At 40.8% G+C, this 17170-nt stretch overlaps 1 protein-coding gene across 1 annotated transcript in view; it reads right to left on the bottom strand.

Moving 5' to 3' along the window:
• LIMCH1 (LIM and calponin homology domains 1) overlaps window positions 1-17170 on the bottom strand; it is a 181746-nt gene that overhangs the window by 41093 nt on the left and 123483 nt on the right. The window contains exons 10-17 of the mRNA XM_055796716.1: window positions 12440-12730; window positions 10904-11158; window positions 9314-9658; window positions 8283-8606; window positions 7487-7720; window positions 6259-6504; window positions 5286-5321; window positions 431-557 (exon numbers count right to left, since the gene is read on the bottom strand). Coding sequence (XP_055652691.1) covers window positions 431-557; window positions 5286-5321; window positions 6259-6504; window positions 7487-7720; window positions 8283-8606; window positions 9314-9658; window positions 10904-11158; window positions 12440-12730 — 1858 coding nt within the window. The remainder of the gene's footprint in view (window positions 1-430; window positions 558-5285; window positions 5322-6258; window positions 6505-7486; window positions 7721-8282; window positions 8607-9313; window positions 9659-10903; window positions 11159-12439; window positions 12731-17170) is intronic.

Genomic DNA, 17170 nt, shown 5'->3' with positions numbered 1-17170 from the left:
CTTCTGCAAAAACTTTCTGTATCTATGCAAAATTATTAAAGCCAAGTCCAACCTATTTATTCACTGTCCTGCTTAGCCTTGTGTTTTGTCACTTTGGGCATTTACTAATTAGAAAAGTTAGAGAAATCAGCAGTTAGAACTGTTCTGCTTTCATTTTTACCTAATCTCAGTTTAATTAGCTTTTTTTAAAAAAAAGCAAAACACCCGGTGCACAGGCAGAGGCACAAGAAGACTCTGTATGCTCTAATTTACATCAAATTATGGATGTCTATGCTTTTAGCAACAATCCATTGGGGTTGGGGAAGGGAAGTGAAGGAAGCACTCCTGATTATTTTAGTGCTAGAGAGCAACTGCAGATTTAGCAGGTTGTACTTTTCTGCCTAGCTAGCTGGCTTCAATGTCAGCATTGCAGACAATGTTACACACTCACATCTTGCCATCTGGTCTCATCCTCTTTCAGCTGGTTGTGTATATTCTGCAGTTTCTCATGGCGAGCTTTGCTATGAGGCTGAGTCACAGCTTCTTCTTCACATCTCATGTCAAACATGCTCATACTCCTAAACAGGGGGAAATAAGTAGTAGTGCAGTGTTATTTAGAGGTTTATACTCTTTCAGCATGTTAGAGCTAAAGCCACATGAGGGTGCTGCAGAAGAATCAGACACCTGAACCGTTATGAAGCTCCCAAAAGCAGCAGTCCCCCCTAGAAGGACCAATTAGCATCCCTATGGCACCCACATAGTACTTCAGGCATTATACTCCTCAACTTTCTCTTGTTTTTGTTAGTTGACTGCAACTTTGACTCTCACTAAGAAGCATTACTAACATTACGTCATCAATAGCTCCTATTAAAATCATTCTATTCTGAGCAGAGTTCAGAACATTTTACCTTCTGAAGATCTGTTTCCCAGTGAGTTTTCAAGACCCCTCCAATTAACACCGCAGACAGAAGCTTCCATTTCAATGTAAAACAAGAGAGGCTTGAGAAGTATATCAGGTGCAGCACGATATACTAAATGCTACTGCTACACAACCAAGGAGAGCCTGCACGGAGAAGTACATGCAGTGCCAAGAGCATGGTACTTCCTCCTCTCCCCTCCCTGTCTCGAAGAAACTCAATGCTATCAGCACCAACTTATTAACACAGCTATCCTAACAAGGAAAAGCTGACGCTCAGAACAAACAGTTTCTTTCTACACATTCTATTTCTGTCCCTGACCTTTGGAGAGTTAAAGGATAAAAAGGTCATGGTTTGATACTATATATCCATTCACAATACATAAAGATCTTCACACGAAGATAATGTACTGACTACACCCCCCCACCTATTATTAGTAAAACATGACCTCAGTTGTGCCATTAAAAGCAAAAAGAAAAAGAAAAAAAAAAAAAAAAGAGAAAGCCATGCAGTTCCACATGAAGTGATTTCACAGCAGTCTTCAAATGATCATCTGTAGCTTTAGTGAGCCAGTGGGCCAACTAGCAGGAGAAAACATCCAATGGAGATAAAATCGTAGGGAACTGTGTCCACAGTAATCAAAGTGAATAGACACGGAAAGCTGTGCATATATACATTGAGCCAACATTTGTACTCAGGCAAGCAAAGATGGGAATGAACCACTCTCAAGGGAAACCTGAACGGTCTGGAAGGTGGATGGCAAAGGACATACACAGATCCCATCCTGTTAGTTTGTATTTACTCAAAAGTAAAGGACAGAATACACATCCTATGCCTTTAAGCATGAACAGCAAGGTTAGCTTATTACCATGCTTCACCCCTCAAACCGAGTGCTGAGGGTACACAAGTTTGGGTTCCTCTGTGGGTAGTTTAAAGGTTGCCTTGCTCAGGATTGGACTGGAGCACTCCTAAATAACAGAACCTAAAGAGATGGCAAGTTTTGTTGTTTTTAAAACTAAAGACATATCACCCACTAAGGAACATTTAAATATTAGTCATATTTTGCAGACTGGTCGGGCAGCTTGGAAGATTTCTAACTTGGAATGGTCACCCTTAAAGGGTTTGTTCCAGTTTAAGAGCTTTTGAAACTCACACTAAGAAAAACCTTTAGTGCTACAGATTTGCCACCTTGTGCCTATTAGGTCAAATTGGTTGTGTAGCTCCTTTCTTGTTCCCCTCCCTCATGTCAGAGATTTTTTCATTCACATGCAGTAGAAGCAAGCAGGAGACCTGAAATGGTGGTAACTGGTTCTAGCAGAGTATACAAGTAATCACCCTCTGCCATTTGGGATAGAAAAATAAAAGTACTTTCTACCAGAGTCCCCTAATGTCCTAATGGAAGGCTAATATTTATTCCCTGTATTCACTCGGGGCTCTCAGTGTGCATGGAGACAGCAAAACCAAAGGTTTTACGGCTACTAAAAATGCAATAGAAAAGGTACTCTGGAAAAGGCTTCAGCCTAGGCCAGGAATCAAACTGTACACTACAACCCCACATGCACCTTCTGCTCTGGTTGCCACCTCCTGCTGTTGGGCCTTCGTTGCCTTGGATAAGTAACCAGGTAGGTTTGAACATCAGCTCTGCAGCAGTATGTTCTTGAACAAACGGGTCTTCCCAAGGAAGCAACCTGAAGGAAACATCTCAAAGCACTGTGCTGTGCTCTTCTCTGACCAACATGCAGTAACCATGAAGGAGGACCACCTGCTTCCCTGAATACATGGACACGGCCAACTAAAATGCCTACGTCAACTTCTCCACCTGACAAGTTCATCCTTAGAAAAGAATCAAAGAGGCGAAAACTCCGAGCTACTGCCAAAGGACACTTTCACTATGAGTTCCGCATGATTTTGTCCTGTTTCTTTCTTACAGAAGCTACAAATGGCTCCAAGCCCATCACGACCACCTGCATGAACAAGACTAGATATACTCCTTCCTTCAGCCATGCACTGGGCCAGCAGGCACGCAGCACGCAAAAGATGTAGCTGTACCGGATTCATGTTTGTGAATCCTCTGCCATCAGCAAAGCCCTGCGGACTGTATCCAAACCCTGTCTGGAAGCAAGAAGCCTTTCTGCTGTACCAGACCTGCCGTTCTAACAAAGATCTGGTAAAAAGCACTGTGGAGACCAGCAGTGTATTTTGGAGGGCTAGATCTTTGAGATGATGTGAATTTTAAGTTACGCTACTTTATTCTTGCAAATTACAGTTGTTCTTGTCAGTGGTATCATGCAGCATTTTTTTTTTTTTAAACAGATGTGAACAAGTCATGGATAAAAAAAAGTCCGCAAGAACCTGAGTGTTCAGACTTTAATTTAAAAGTGAGAAATAAGGTAAAAACCTTATTTTTATGAGGATATGTTAAAAATCCTCATGAAAGGCATTTATTACGTGGCTGCATTACCATTTTACAGGCATATTAAGATTTAAGAAACCCCAATAAAACATAAAAAGCAACAGGCTGGCTAAGGAATCAGACTTCAGTGAACAAATACTCAAAAATCTCATCTCACTATTATTTGCTTGTCAGGCTTAAAGTATGAGGTATAAGTCTAAACTCACGCTGGTACTGTCAGGCTATCACCAGAACGCAGCCACATCTCTTCAGGAGATGGGAATGGGGCTGATCAGCAGCAGCACGCAAAGTATTGCCTCCTCAGGCCCCTGAGGCAGGCTGGGGTTGGTGACAGTATCCAGCGTTCTCTAACCAGCAAAGGGAACTTTGTCAGTCTAATAAAGGAGTTTCCACTTTTGCTGCTGGAATTAGCAGCACCTAGTCTAAGACTGAATTCGAGTAACAGAGTTTTCAAAAGAGATTTGACTAACAGTTTGGAAGCATTTTAAATGTCAATTCATTTTTCCTACTTGAAAGCCATATTTTATTAGATTCTTCACAAGTACTTCGTCTTCAGCATGAAAAACAGTATTTTGATTATAAGAACTTAAAAGACAGTTTAGAATAATAGTGCTCTGTAAACTGTGGCACATCTGGAAAGGATGACAATGAGGCTTGAACAATTATTGTTTTGCCTTTTAAAACAAAATCAGAATCAATGTGGAATAAAGAATATGATATATTCATTTTTGCTACCTTCACATTATACAACGAACCCACTGCATGCCTCTTTGAAAGGCATCTTCATGTACCTTCTCTCATGTTTGCATTTAATACAGACATCCAAAAACGTGGCGGAAAATATGAACAAATCAATCAGATAGGTAGGCTTGCTGAAATGGCAAAGTCGTCCCCATTGTAACATACAACACGTCTGTGTTGTTCTGCTCTTTTTATCTCATTTCTTAATTTGATTGAACAGATTTCTCCTGCTTGAAAATGGCCACATTTACTTTGTGGTCAGAGGACACAAGCTTTGCTCAGCATAAAGGTATTACAGATCTTGTGAAGAATATTCAGTTCATGATTCTAGCCTTTACCGTTAGAGGAAAGGGCAAAAAATGACATATAAGTCCCTGTATATACTTGTTGTAAAAAACCCCTCCAGCTGTTTGTATTTTGCTATTTAATCTGGGAGACAGAGGAGGTGCTATGCATTTCTGTGAACAGAAGGAGGATATTAAGGACATTATTATGCGGGTAGTTCCCAACTACTTTGTTTCTAAAAGCCTGCACTTTGTATGAATAGCTAATACTTTCACAGAGCTTTCTAAATGCCAATGCATATGATTCTGAACTACGGTTTACATGCATATACACACAATTAAAACATTTGAGTGAAGTAAGTATCACAGTCCTACTCTTTCTGTCAAAAGTAAAGCATTGAGGTGAAGAGCTTATAAAAATGAAGTTTAGTACATTATTAAATTAAACCCAACCTAGAAGGGATTCAGGAGAAAGTTTTTAAAAGACAACAACAAAACTGCTGAAGATGCATTTTCCTGGATTATTCTGAAGATCACAATGGACTTTACTTTGGGATTTCTTGTTTCTTCCTGTACAGGTCATACTTTATTTTTTTCCTCAACACCCAGCCCAGATTTAACCCAACTCTCTTTACCTGTAGCTGATTAGAGGCAATGGAAATTCAGAAGAAAAACAAAAGAAAAGAAAAAAAAAGAGGAAACAATACTTTAAGCAACAGCTGGGCATTAGTGTTATGCTCAGTTTTTATGGGTTTTTATATAAAAATTATTTTTAGCTGCAATGTAAGCCATATTGCATTCCATTTTTCAGCGCTTTTCTGAAAAATTTATTTGCTGGAACACTGCAAAATAATAATGAGGCATCAACTGCATTTTAAATTAGTAGAAAGACAGAAAAGCATGCAGTGTAAGTTGTTTAAAATAGAATCTTGTGAACACAAGACAACTTACTCTGCGTCATCAGACACAGCAGTTCTGGGGCCGAATCTACAAGACCAAATATAAAATTAGAGCGTTGATAAATACATTAAGTAGTAATTGCAACTGGACCCATACAATTTGGGTAACTGTCACTTGAACGTCCAACCTGTACTAGTAAAGCTGACCCGAAAAAGATTCATACTATTCAAGGATTATGTATTCAGTGAAAAAGACTTACCTAAATCACCTGGAGCTCAAACTACTTAAGAACACCACCCATCCCTCCCTGACCCCATACTAAGCCCCCATTATAAAAATCTGCTGAAGCATACCTAAAATGGGTGCAGAAAATAATTATTGAAAACAGACAATATATTAACATTTACATTTAGTGCCACACATGCGATGAATGGAGACAAAACTTAAGTTACATCCCACAGGACTGCTCAGAATCACCATTACTGAAGCAAGGAAGAGACAAATATTATAGGCACAAAGTGAGCCACAGGATTTCCTTTTTGTTGTGTTGGGGTTTTTGGGGGGGGGTGGGGGTGGGTAGCTGGGAAAAGGTACTGGTAATACACAAGTCAGTGTCATTCGCTAAAGTGACAGTCTTGTTCAGAGCCATGCAAACCACATATTTGTACCTGGGATTTATCATAGAACAAGTACAAAAGTCAACACTGCAACTTTTTCTAATCATGGAGAAGTAAGGTACACATCTCTAAAAGAGAAGAGGCCAGCTGAACCTCTGCTATTCTTAAACATTTTTTGCAATTCAACATATATACTCTAATCAAATATTTCCTTTCCATTAGCTTTGATACCAATATTTCAAATGAAAATGCATGACAAAACTATTCCATTCATTTCTCAAAAGTGTATTACTGACATACAGTATTTTAGTCTGGACTGAAAACACATCAGGCAATGCACAATCTGAATTCTGAAGTGTGCACACAGGGGTGTACAAGCTGCGTGATTCACACCATAGAGAGCTCACGTTTGCAGATGCTCATCCTTGGATGACCATGTTTCTGTTTTGTTTTCCTCAGGAACCTCCTGAAGCTTAGATGTTTGACCAAGGTGGACTTCATTAAGGCCTTCACCCACTTGGGCAGTACAAACAGTCTCATCTTGTCCTGCAGGAGGAAGATTGCATTTTTCCTGCCCTTGCTGCTCTTCTTGCGGTGGTTGTGTTACAGCTTTTCCAGAGCTATTAATGCAGACTTGTGGACATGTTTCAGGCCTGAGTGAGCCAAAGGCAGCAGTGCAAAGAGACGTATTAAGCAACATTTGAAAAATCACATATACATAATGAAAAGCATAGCTGTAAGTTAACAATTAAAACCCCCGCAAACCCACATAGGTGATAGGTGACAAGCTAAGTGAGGCAGGCACACAAAGAATAATTTTAACAGTCAAATGCTTGTACTTCCATTCCTCTATGTCAGAAACATTAATCTTTGGCAGTGTCCGGGACAGGTTAAGTATTAAGTACATATTTTAACTAAAGTATTCAACTTAAGGTCTTCTCAACATCAAACCGCTGTTCAGTTCTGTGGCAGATGAGTTTTTCTTCTCCTGGCTGAACCGTACGCTAGTGTTTCATCTGTGTATGCACAGGCATGTGCATAACCTTCTCCTCATGTACTTTGAAGAGGCTGATGAATAAGAACCTTTCCACTCTACCACCTGCATGTGGCTCAACCAGCCAACGATAACTCTGTTCAAAGGCTTAAACCACCAACTACCCCACATAGCCTTACACATCTGAACAAAGGTGCTTAGAAAGACACTGAGCAGTATCAGGAGGGATCTCGGGATCTCTAGACTTCCCGTTTGGAAGTCACTGGCACCATCTAAGTCATAGACAAGCATTTAACCTACTACATCTACATCCAGCAGATCTGTTTCTAGCTGGAAATGATTGTAATTATTAGCTTATATTTAACCAGAAACCTCTGCAAATGTAACTCAATCTGCTATGTATATCCATTTCCACGTGCTATTAAGAGAATTTTGCATCTGGTAGAGCTCTGCTTTACAGGGTCCACCAAAAGGGCCAGAAACCCGGCCCTGCTGCCTTCTGAGCAGAGTCAGCACAGAATCAAGGACAACCATGGAAGAAACTGCTGCTGGTCCAAAAGCAACTCCTCCAGATTAAGAGGTCTTTACAAACAGCCCACAGGGCCAGCTACAAGGGAAAGAGAGAAGCACAACTTTCTTACCTCGTACTTTTCTTCTCAAGTTCTCTAGCTGAGCCCTGCTTACTCTGCTGCTTTGAAAATGGCATGGGAAGGAACTGCTTAACACTGGGCACAGGCTGTTTTAGAAAAGCTCCAGTTCTTCTGGCCAACATGTCATCTCTTAGTGGGTCTGGAAATTTCACTTTGTTTTCTGTTCCACCGCTCTGCAGCTGAGGGATTTCAAGCTGTTCTTGGCTCTCTTCTCGTGTGACAGTACTGCTCAGGGAGACAAGTGACACTGGTCTGTGATAATGCTCAGTTGTGCAAAGGCAGCTGGCTGCTCAGGCAATGTGGGGCACTGTTACTCAAAGCACAGTTGCAGAGTAATGGACAAGTAGGCAACTTTAGCTACAGCACGGGGAGTGAGAGCATGAGGAAACTATGTTGAATGCCACACTTATGTAGGTGATTCGTTAGAAGTTGGGGATTGCATAAAAATGTATGTGAGGAATTATTCACTTAGAAGCTGGCAGAAAAGTCTGGACAAAGCACCATGGATTGTAAAAGAAATCCCCCCAAAAGATGAAAGACTGTTTTCATGCTGAACAGCAATTAAGAACTGAAGTACTTAAATATTATGAAAGAAAACAGACTGTTTTATGTTCATAGGATACATTCTTGTAAGTAATTTCATAAAACAGAACACATGCCATGACGAATGAGTAAAACACATCTTTAAAAGCCACGTGAAGAGCGAACAACATTGCTGACTGATCCAAGCTAACATCACACACACCCCAGGCATGAAGCTCAGAGGGATCTGCTTCTGCTCTCTGACCTTTCTGCTTCCTGTGGAGCCTTCGAATCCTTCTCACGAGCTGCTGCCTCCCCTTGCTGCTGCTGCAGCAGATGAGGAGCTACTGACAGGGGGGGACCATGTTTGGGAACAGGGCTAGTGGCGCGCCTCTGAAAAGTTCCCATCCTTCTAACCAACATATCATCTCTCTCAATGTCTGGTAAAAGCCCATCACAGTCTTCCTTGGTGCTTTCTTGATGTTTGTTCAAACTGCATGGGGTTTGTTTCTCAGAGATGATGCCAAAAGCTGGGGCAGGTGCTGGCATTCTGCTGCAAGAGTCATCTGTACCTGACTTGGCTACCTCACTATCAATGAGGCTGAGAGGAGGGGTGAGATAGACAAAACGTTCTCAGGTCAAATGAAAGGTATGAAGAAGAGTCCTCCAACTCAGTTTTCAAATGTTTTTATGAACACACAGACTTCAATGAATGGATTGCTTGCTAAAAGCATTCATTAAAAATTCTTGCTACAGCCACAGACCACGCAATAAAAGAAAAGCTGAAGAAATGTAAGCTCTGTTAATATGTTAACTTCCCAGAGCTGTAATTCTCCTCCTGATAAATGCCAGAAACACAGAGCACCAATACACCCTGGTTCAGCATTACATCTTCAAAAAGAAAGTCAATCCATCAAGTTTGAAGAAAGCATTTTTTGAACATCAGTGAGGCCAGCAAGCTGAACGACAAATTCCTAATGTGCTGATAGCAGGCAGAGCAAAGCCACTGGAATTTGAGAAGCAGAAAAAGCTTGAACGACAGCTTAGGCTGAGATACCAGCGATTTCAGTGCCCATTAGAAAATTCGGGGCAAGCTCTCAGAAGACATTCACACAGCGCTGTTTTGTGTAACCCTAAACATGTTAAGATACTGTGAAGGCATCACATGCCTGAACAAGGCCATGTGCATAAACAGCTCTTTGGTCTATGCTGCAGTCCACCCCCATGCACATCAGCATCTGGCAAGAACAGGTCTCATTTCCAGCTCAGCAGCGCTTCCTAAGCCACACCAAATACCTGGAGTCGTTCTGTGGCTTAGGTACTTCATCACTGTGTTCAGCAAACCCAAGACTGCCAACAGTGGTTGAAGGAGAGCTTTCAACACCAGAGTGACTCTCCACACCATCTTTCTTGCTTTCCTCTTCTGTTCCACTCTTGGATGAAGCTCTGCCAATAACAAGCTTGTCCCATTTCTGTTGATCAATCTCAGTTACTGGCCCAAAATGCACAAACTTCTGCTTGGGGCTACCAGCTTTTCTGTTTGCTCTGGCTTTGCGGACAGCAAAATCATCATGGGATGCTGCTTTCACTGTGATTTCAGCTGGTGGCAGAGTGTCACTGCGACATGTGAGATCTTCTTCACTAGTCAGAATGAGGAATAAAAGAATCCCCCCAACATGAGACCCCAGAATAAAGCAGATTAAATGCTCCTAAGGTTTTTGAAGGGTTTTTATTTTAAAATTCGAAGACACGGGTACAAAAAGCTATGGCATACTGAGGCCCAAATGACAGATAAAATCTGAAGATACTGCAGAACTGTTGGGGAAACTCTGGGAGCACATCCATGGAAGCTCTTCCTTAGGGGAAGGAATGCAGCATATGGCCCATTCCAGACACAGTTCTTCACCTTAACAAAGCCACAGTTCCCTTACCTGCTCATGTAGACCTGGGCCACATGCTATGTGGGACTGCACAGCACCAGTACACATGCCTTGTCATGGGGGAGTTCCAGTGGCACAATGGCACTAGCAAGGGCAATTTGCTTATCCTGAACCGTTTTGATTTTAGGAAATCACCTCAAAAGATTTCTATTAGAGCTAAAATTACATACAGTAACACATTGTTAGAAGAATGCCTGAGCAGATGGCAACCTTTAATTGGAAAATGACATGAGCCTAAACAGGAAGGCTAGGAGTTGTTAGCCTTTCCTACTGGAGTCACAAATCACCTGCGCATATTATAGCCCATTTCCATAGGGAAACAGCTTAGAATAACTGCTTTATACCACCTCCCTTTGTGGAGGTTTAGTTTACAGTAAGAGCACATTTACACCATACAATGAAGCTCCTGAAACCCCTGCTGCAGTAACAAACAGTGCTGGTGTATTTACTCAGCACTGGAGTACAGCCACACACATGTATTAGCTCAGGTCTCAAAAGCAGTGTAGCCACATTGATGCAAAAAGATGCTGTTCCTCAGGTAATACCTCCAAGGTATAATGCCTCAAGTCCTGAAGATAGTTGGTTAGCAGCAGCGTAGTGCTACCGAGTGAGTGGTGCCACCTGGACCTTTGTGCTGTTCAGCTTTGAGCAGCTTCAAAGCAGACTGAGCCACAAGACAAGAGGGACCTTTCTGATATGATATTAAGAGTGTCCACCAGGGAAGCAACCATGAAACTACTGTAGTGCTCTAAATGATGGACCCATTGTCATTTCAGGATAGACAGCATCCCTTTACAGATTCTGGACTCCTGAAAACTGAAAGAGGTAAGGACTGGTTGTCATCAAGGCATTCTTCGAGTTTAAAACCACAAGCACACACAGCGGATTGTGACAAACTAAACATGCTTCCCAGGGTGCCAATCCTGTCCACAGGCAGAAACCATACCTGGGCTCCCCTGACAGTTTCAATCTCTTCCAGGTCTCCAGATCTGCTTTTGTTATAGAGGCATTCACAAAAATCACATCTTCTCGTAGCTGAGGAAGGGTGCTTTGAGATTTCCGTTTAGCTAAATCATCTCTCTCAGTATCAGGCCCTTTCACTTGCTGTTCCTCCTCTGACTCAGTCTTCTCAGTTTGCAGAAGTGGGCTCTCTTTGCGTGTCACTATTTGCTTTGCTGATGCCATGTGCACCTGTCTTCTTCTAATTTAACACACATTCCAGTTCAGCAAGAAAAGATATTTTGAGGGTGCAATGATAAATCAGTGTCAACAGAAGAGGTTCAGAGCACAAGAAGATAAAAGTGAATTTATAAGATCCATTTTACATTAATTTTAGGAAGTAAACATGGAACGAATCATTTGAAGTTGAAATCTCTCCATCTATGCTATCCTGCTCATGCACTATTGAGACTACTTCTTTGCATGACTTCTATTCCTAGCTCAAGCAAGAAAAATCTTTATTACTGTATTATGCATTTCTGCAATAAGCTTTCTCTTAAATAGTTACAAATACCTCATTTTCATATTATTAGCAAAGCGAACTCAAGTTTTGCTCACAAACATACTACAGAATTTCTTTGATCTTAGAGTCATGTCAATAGCGTTGGAATATTAAAATTTGGTTATGTGCTCTTCAGATGCCCTGCCAAACTAGTAATTATAAAATGTTACTATAATCAAATTACCAGCAACTGAAAGGCATTTTGCATTACTGAAAAGAGCTACTAAGTATTAAGAGAAGTTTTCTGAATCTATCAGTTATTACAGTCAAGGTCTATTGTAATGTGTATATAGTGGTTTTATCTAGGATCACTTCTCTTTGCACAAATAAAAAAAAATACTTGTTTCCTGAAGAAGGTCTGTGCCTACCAGATATTTGTATTCAGCAACTTCTTAAGAGGTCTGCATCACTGAATTGAAGAAAGAAGAGATTTTCTAGGCTGAAACTTTGTAATCTGTACTCAGTTTCCAAAACGAATGCTGTATTAAGAAACACTAGGACTATGTGCAACACCATTTGGTGCATTATAGTAGGCATATGTGTTCAGTGCCTTAACTAAAGAGTTATCTGAGTCAATGTTTTATGCAGGGTATTAAAAGGGCATTAGGTGAAACAAATGCATTCAAAATGTGCATTGGAAATGCTCAACAAAAGAGCTGAGATGCAAAACATACCTTCTAAGTTTATTCTCCACTACTCACATTCATGAACTGTCTCATGAGCTTCGATAACATAAGTGTCTAGTCTTTATGTTATTTACACTCACCCGAATTAAGCTCCTGGTCCTGATACACTAACAAAAAATTACAGTTGGTAATCTATGGTGGGGTGTTTTTGTTTTTTGTTCATTTCATGATAAAGCATTTGTATTTACTTTACCCTGTAAATTTTTTTGTAGCCAAGACAGCTTTAGTCCTGCAGAGCAATAAGCCATGTGAAATTAAGCATTAGCATAGAAAGAAAAAGACCATGAATGCACACCTTGCATGTTCCTGCTGTTCCATCTGCAATGGCTTTTTAACGTCTTCCAGTTTACCTTTATCTTTACTTGTATAGGGTCCAATTAAAAAGGAGTTAAATGGAACCGTGTGTTTGGGTTGATTCATTCTGGCTCTCCGGGTGGCAAAGTCATCCTTTTCTAAATCAGGAACTCTGCTGGCTGCTTCATCTTCTGAACCAGAATCCTTCCCTTGATAATATGTCATGAAGGGGTTGTCCTTGCGAAGGATGATGTCTGGGGTGCTTCCGTTGTCTTCACATGTTGGCTTTTTACTAACACAGAGCAAAATTAAGTAAAGCTCTTGAGGCATCAGGGGAGGAGAGGGCAGTGGCAGCACTCATCTCCAGGTTACAAAACAAGCACAATTAATGAAATATGCTCCAGGCTGCTGTTAGATTCTTCAAAGCCTTGCAACAAGTAAAACTTACCACATACACGTAACAAATCCTCAAGGACTTCACACAGAAAATCAGCATGTTGGATCTTTATTTATTCTAGCTATAGCTAGAAGAACCAGGAAGAACTAGTTTAACATACAAGATGCAGTGAATGTAGTACTGTAAATGGCAGTATTAAACTTCTCGAACACTTCATACAAAGAAAGCGATTTGAGGCAAATACATGATCCCTGGCCAACATTGCTGAACGCTGAAATATCAAATATTTGGCACTTTCTCTTCTGAATGGCTCTACTTTTTTAAAAGGCCCGAGTAATCACTGAGGCTGCCTGTCCCAATATTCTTAACTGCTTTTCTTCGCACACACATCCACACTTGATTCTTTCCCTAACTAACCTTCCTTTCCCCCAGAACAAGCCCTCCATGCCAGTGCTGACATACAGTAGTTACAATGATAGCACCAGTATGCCAATGACATGGACGTGCTGGAACACACTGCCATCTGCCTTGGTCAGAAACGCGACCGATACCAACACAGCCTTATTGTTGCTGAAGATTACAACAATAAAGATCCTTGACAGCTGCTGCTCAGAAAGATTAAGCTCATTTTAACTTGTAAACAGTCAATACTCTTAAGCAAACTGAAAAGACAGATGGCAAGAGCTAGGTGACTCTCCCATTTAAAAATCAAATTGTATTTATTGATATTTTAGGAAGCTGGGTAGCAAGCAGAAGACTGTCCTGTGAGGTACTTTTGTAGGCTGCAAATGTCTTGCATTTCCTTTTCATACGGCACACCTTGCTACACAAAGGGCAAAAGAGGGTATCACAAAGGATTAAACAGACTGAAATTAAGAAAGCAAATCTGAATGGCTCAGTCATTGCTTCAAGTTTCTCTACTATTTTTTTGAAAAAAAGTGTAACAATTAGCTGGGTTTTTAAACATTGAAAGCCCTGCAAGCCCACTATATATATGCCATTTATTTTACAGCCCCAACTGCCCTTTCAAAGTAGTGCTCAACAAAGTTGCCAGAGAAAGTTATGAGGAAGCCATAAACCATCCCTGATGGGTCAGCCTGGCTCAGGTTTGGAGCACAGAGAAGCAACACAAAACTGCCTGCCTTCGTCTTGTTATGCTGCAACATACAGGACCTCCCATCAGTGATGTGGAGAGCATGCTCTCAAATTAGCCAAAGGCAACAATTTTCTTAGATCTCTCTGAAGGATCAAGATTTCATTTAAGGCAGCACACAACACTGGGGAATTGTGCTTGCTCCAAAGTGAACTGCTGTCCCTCTCCCTCATGAGCATCTCTGTTCACAACAGCTTCAGAAACAGCTGGAACAGATGGCTCCGAGCTGCTGTACGCTTTGCATACCCCCTCCATCACCAAGAGTGGTACAATACCTTAGCTTCCACTTAGAATGATACTCCAGAAGAGCCTTCAACTACTCTTTCTTCCATAAAAGAATACAGTAATTAGTTACATTAAATATGTTGACTCTTGTGTATACCCTTACAAGGTCACCTTTGGGTTCAAATTTCACTGCTGAACAGGTACATTCTACATCTACGCTCAATTCTACATCACAGGCTGTCAATGCACAAGCATAACTTGCCCGAATCAAAGTTGCTTTTTACATATGTAATACAGTAAGTACAAGATGACTACCAAGGAAAGAGTCTCATTTTCCATTTATGGTTACTTAAGACATTTTTTTTTTCCTCCAGCAGAAGAATATGAAAGCTTTAGAGAAAATACATTGATCTAACGTAGATGCTTAATGTTTTAGGCACAAAGGAAAATAGTTATCTAGAAATCATATATGCTGGGACTTGTTCACCCAAGTAAGCCAGGGTACATATGATTAAATTAAATTTTTTAATCAGATTTTTTAACCAGTACCATTATCCTTTTCTGAAATCAATTAATTTGGAAGCAATTTTCAGAACACTGGACATAAAGAGCATGAATAAAATCACATAATACTCCATTAAATCTTGTTTATATTTACTTCTTAAATTAAAATCAATAAGATGAGTATTTATTCAGCTGGTTAGGTTGGGCACATTGGTTTATGGTTTTAGTTTTTAAAAGCTATGTATAAACAAGTGATTATTCAGTAAAAACTGCTGGATTTTTCAGTCTAATGTCCACCAATGCTATTGAAGCTTGAGAGCATCAAACATGGCATTTCTGAGAAGGGTGATTTTGGCAACTTTGGAAATACAGAGTTATAATTTTCAAACAATTATGAGCAACTATGAGTCACTGTAATGAATTACTGAAGAACTTACAGCTTTTAGTATGTAACTAGACTTCAGCAACCAGTTTACAGGTTAAGAATATTTTCCATTCATTTGCATTCTGTTTTTAATGGAATCAGAGATCAGCTGTGACATTTTGGGGTCTCCTGAATCAGTTTGCGATGGCCTCAAAAGTGCTTTTAAAGGACAGTTTACCCATAGAGAGAATGAAGACTACAGATTTGAAACTTGCAATGGACCAATTTCCCAGCAGATCTGCAAATCACTCTTGCGTGCCCAGCCCCAGCCCTTGCGAAACACCACCTGGGTCTATGATGGTATGGCAGGTGCTTCCAAAGTGTCAGACTGTGGGCCTCTGCACTCCCTGAAGCAGGGTCTCAAACAGGCTTGTGGATCCTTATATTGCATTTCACGCAACAAAAGGGTTTTGCATGCTTATGCACTGTCAAGAATCCGTGTCCCTTTTGCAATGAACATGCCAAAAATGTTTGCTCAAAATTCCCCCTTACATCCACACTTCATTCTCCTCTTTTTAGGGAGTCTCCATGCATCTGATCCTTACCTTTCAGATACAATAGTGTAAATAAGAAACAGATGCAGACAAGCAAAGAGGATCACACATCAACAAAACAACATGCTATAAAGAGACAATAAATACACTCCTGGAAGAGGGAATGCTTTTTGGCATGCATTTGTATACCATCTAGTTCAATGGAGCCTTTTCCTACAACATGCTACAGCAATGGAGATAAGTACTTGGATCCAAAGCAAAAAATATATTTGCATACAAGTTCAAATCCTTCCTGTGCCGGACCCAGAAAGGTCCCCTACTGAGTTTCAGCTTTAGGAACAATTAGATGCCTTGTAGAACTCAAAGTCACAGTGGGCGTCCTCCAGGAGTCAATACGTTGAGAGGAAACAGTCTGTAAACAACTCAGAGGAACTGGAAGAAAACTACACCCCCGGGTGAAAAAAAAGAGGCTGGCATTATAGAAAGATGAGGGAATAAGAGGGGTGAAGGAAAAAAAAATCAGAATACAGAAACAAGAGGGACTGAGAATTGTTGAGCGCCGTTAGTGATTGTAAATTGGAATTTGATGCCAAGAAGTGAGAGAAAAATCAGAGGTTCAAAGAATAGGGAACGATCATGAGACATTAAGAAAGATGATTAAAAGCTGCCCTGTATCCTAAAGTGTCACTGCTAAATTCTTCCACTTCCACATACAAACAATCTTCCTTACAGACCTCTGACCCCAATGCCTTTTCTGCTGTCTCTTCCTACAGTCCTCAAGTCCAGGCTCCCATTTTGCTATGGTGAAGCTTGGGCTACACAAAGCTCTGTTCTTTGACCCTCAGCTGGGGCAGAAAACCAGCAGCTCCTCCTTCCTCCAGCTGCCAAATTCCACGAGCCACTTCCACTGAGAGCAAGGAAGGAAAATGGCTTTTTATTTCTCCTCCCTTCTCTTTCAGCCCTGTCAGGACAACAGATTGTCCAAGGAAAGAGGAGACCCAATTTCCTGCCGAAGAACCACACATTTGGTCACATGTGCTTCTTCCACAGACACCAAGCCAGTAGATCAAGCACAGGGTTGGAAAAGGGACTCACAGTGTGGTGAGCATCCTCCAAATGCAAACAGTGCTATTTGTTGTGCGCTGCACTGCACTGATAAACACAAGCTATTACTAGATGCTACTACACATTACTACATCATCATCATTAATACTACAGCCCTGGACTCCGCTAGTGTCCTACCAGTTTATGGATTCCAGATTGACTAGCACACTAACTGAGCCTGAAGGATTAATTTATGACAGATAGTTCCTCTTCATTAGTATCTGGCTTTATTAAAGTAGTATTCCTCAATCACACTCACACACTGGTTCATTACAGTGTGACAACACTGAAGTGAACCTAAGAAGAGGACATATGACAGCATATGTACTGTGACTGTTTTATCTGCATACGGCACATCTCTCTATGGCCACAGACAAGCTTTGCTGTATCTATAAACAAGTTGCATCATGTAAGAACTGTACTTTTTACTA

Source organism: Falco peregrinus, chromosome 2, assembly GCF_023634155.1.
Source record: "Falco peregrinus isolate bFalPer1 chromosome 2, bFalPer1.pri, whole genome shotgun sequence".
Classification (NCBI taxonomy): Eukaryota; Metazoa; Chordata; class Aves; order Falconiformes; family Falconidae; genus Falco; species Falco peregrinus.
The sequence above is the reverse complement of the archived record's forward strand: the minus strand, read 5'-3'. Positions and strand labels throughout refer to the sequence as shown.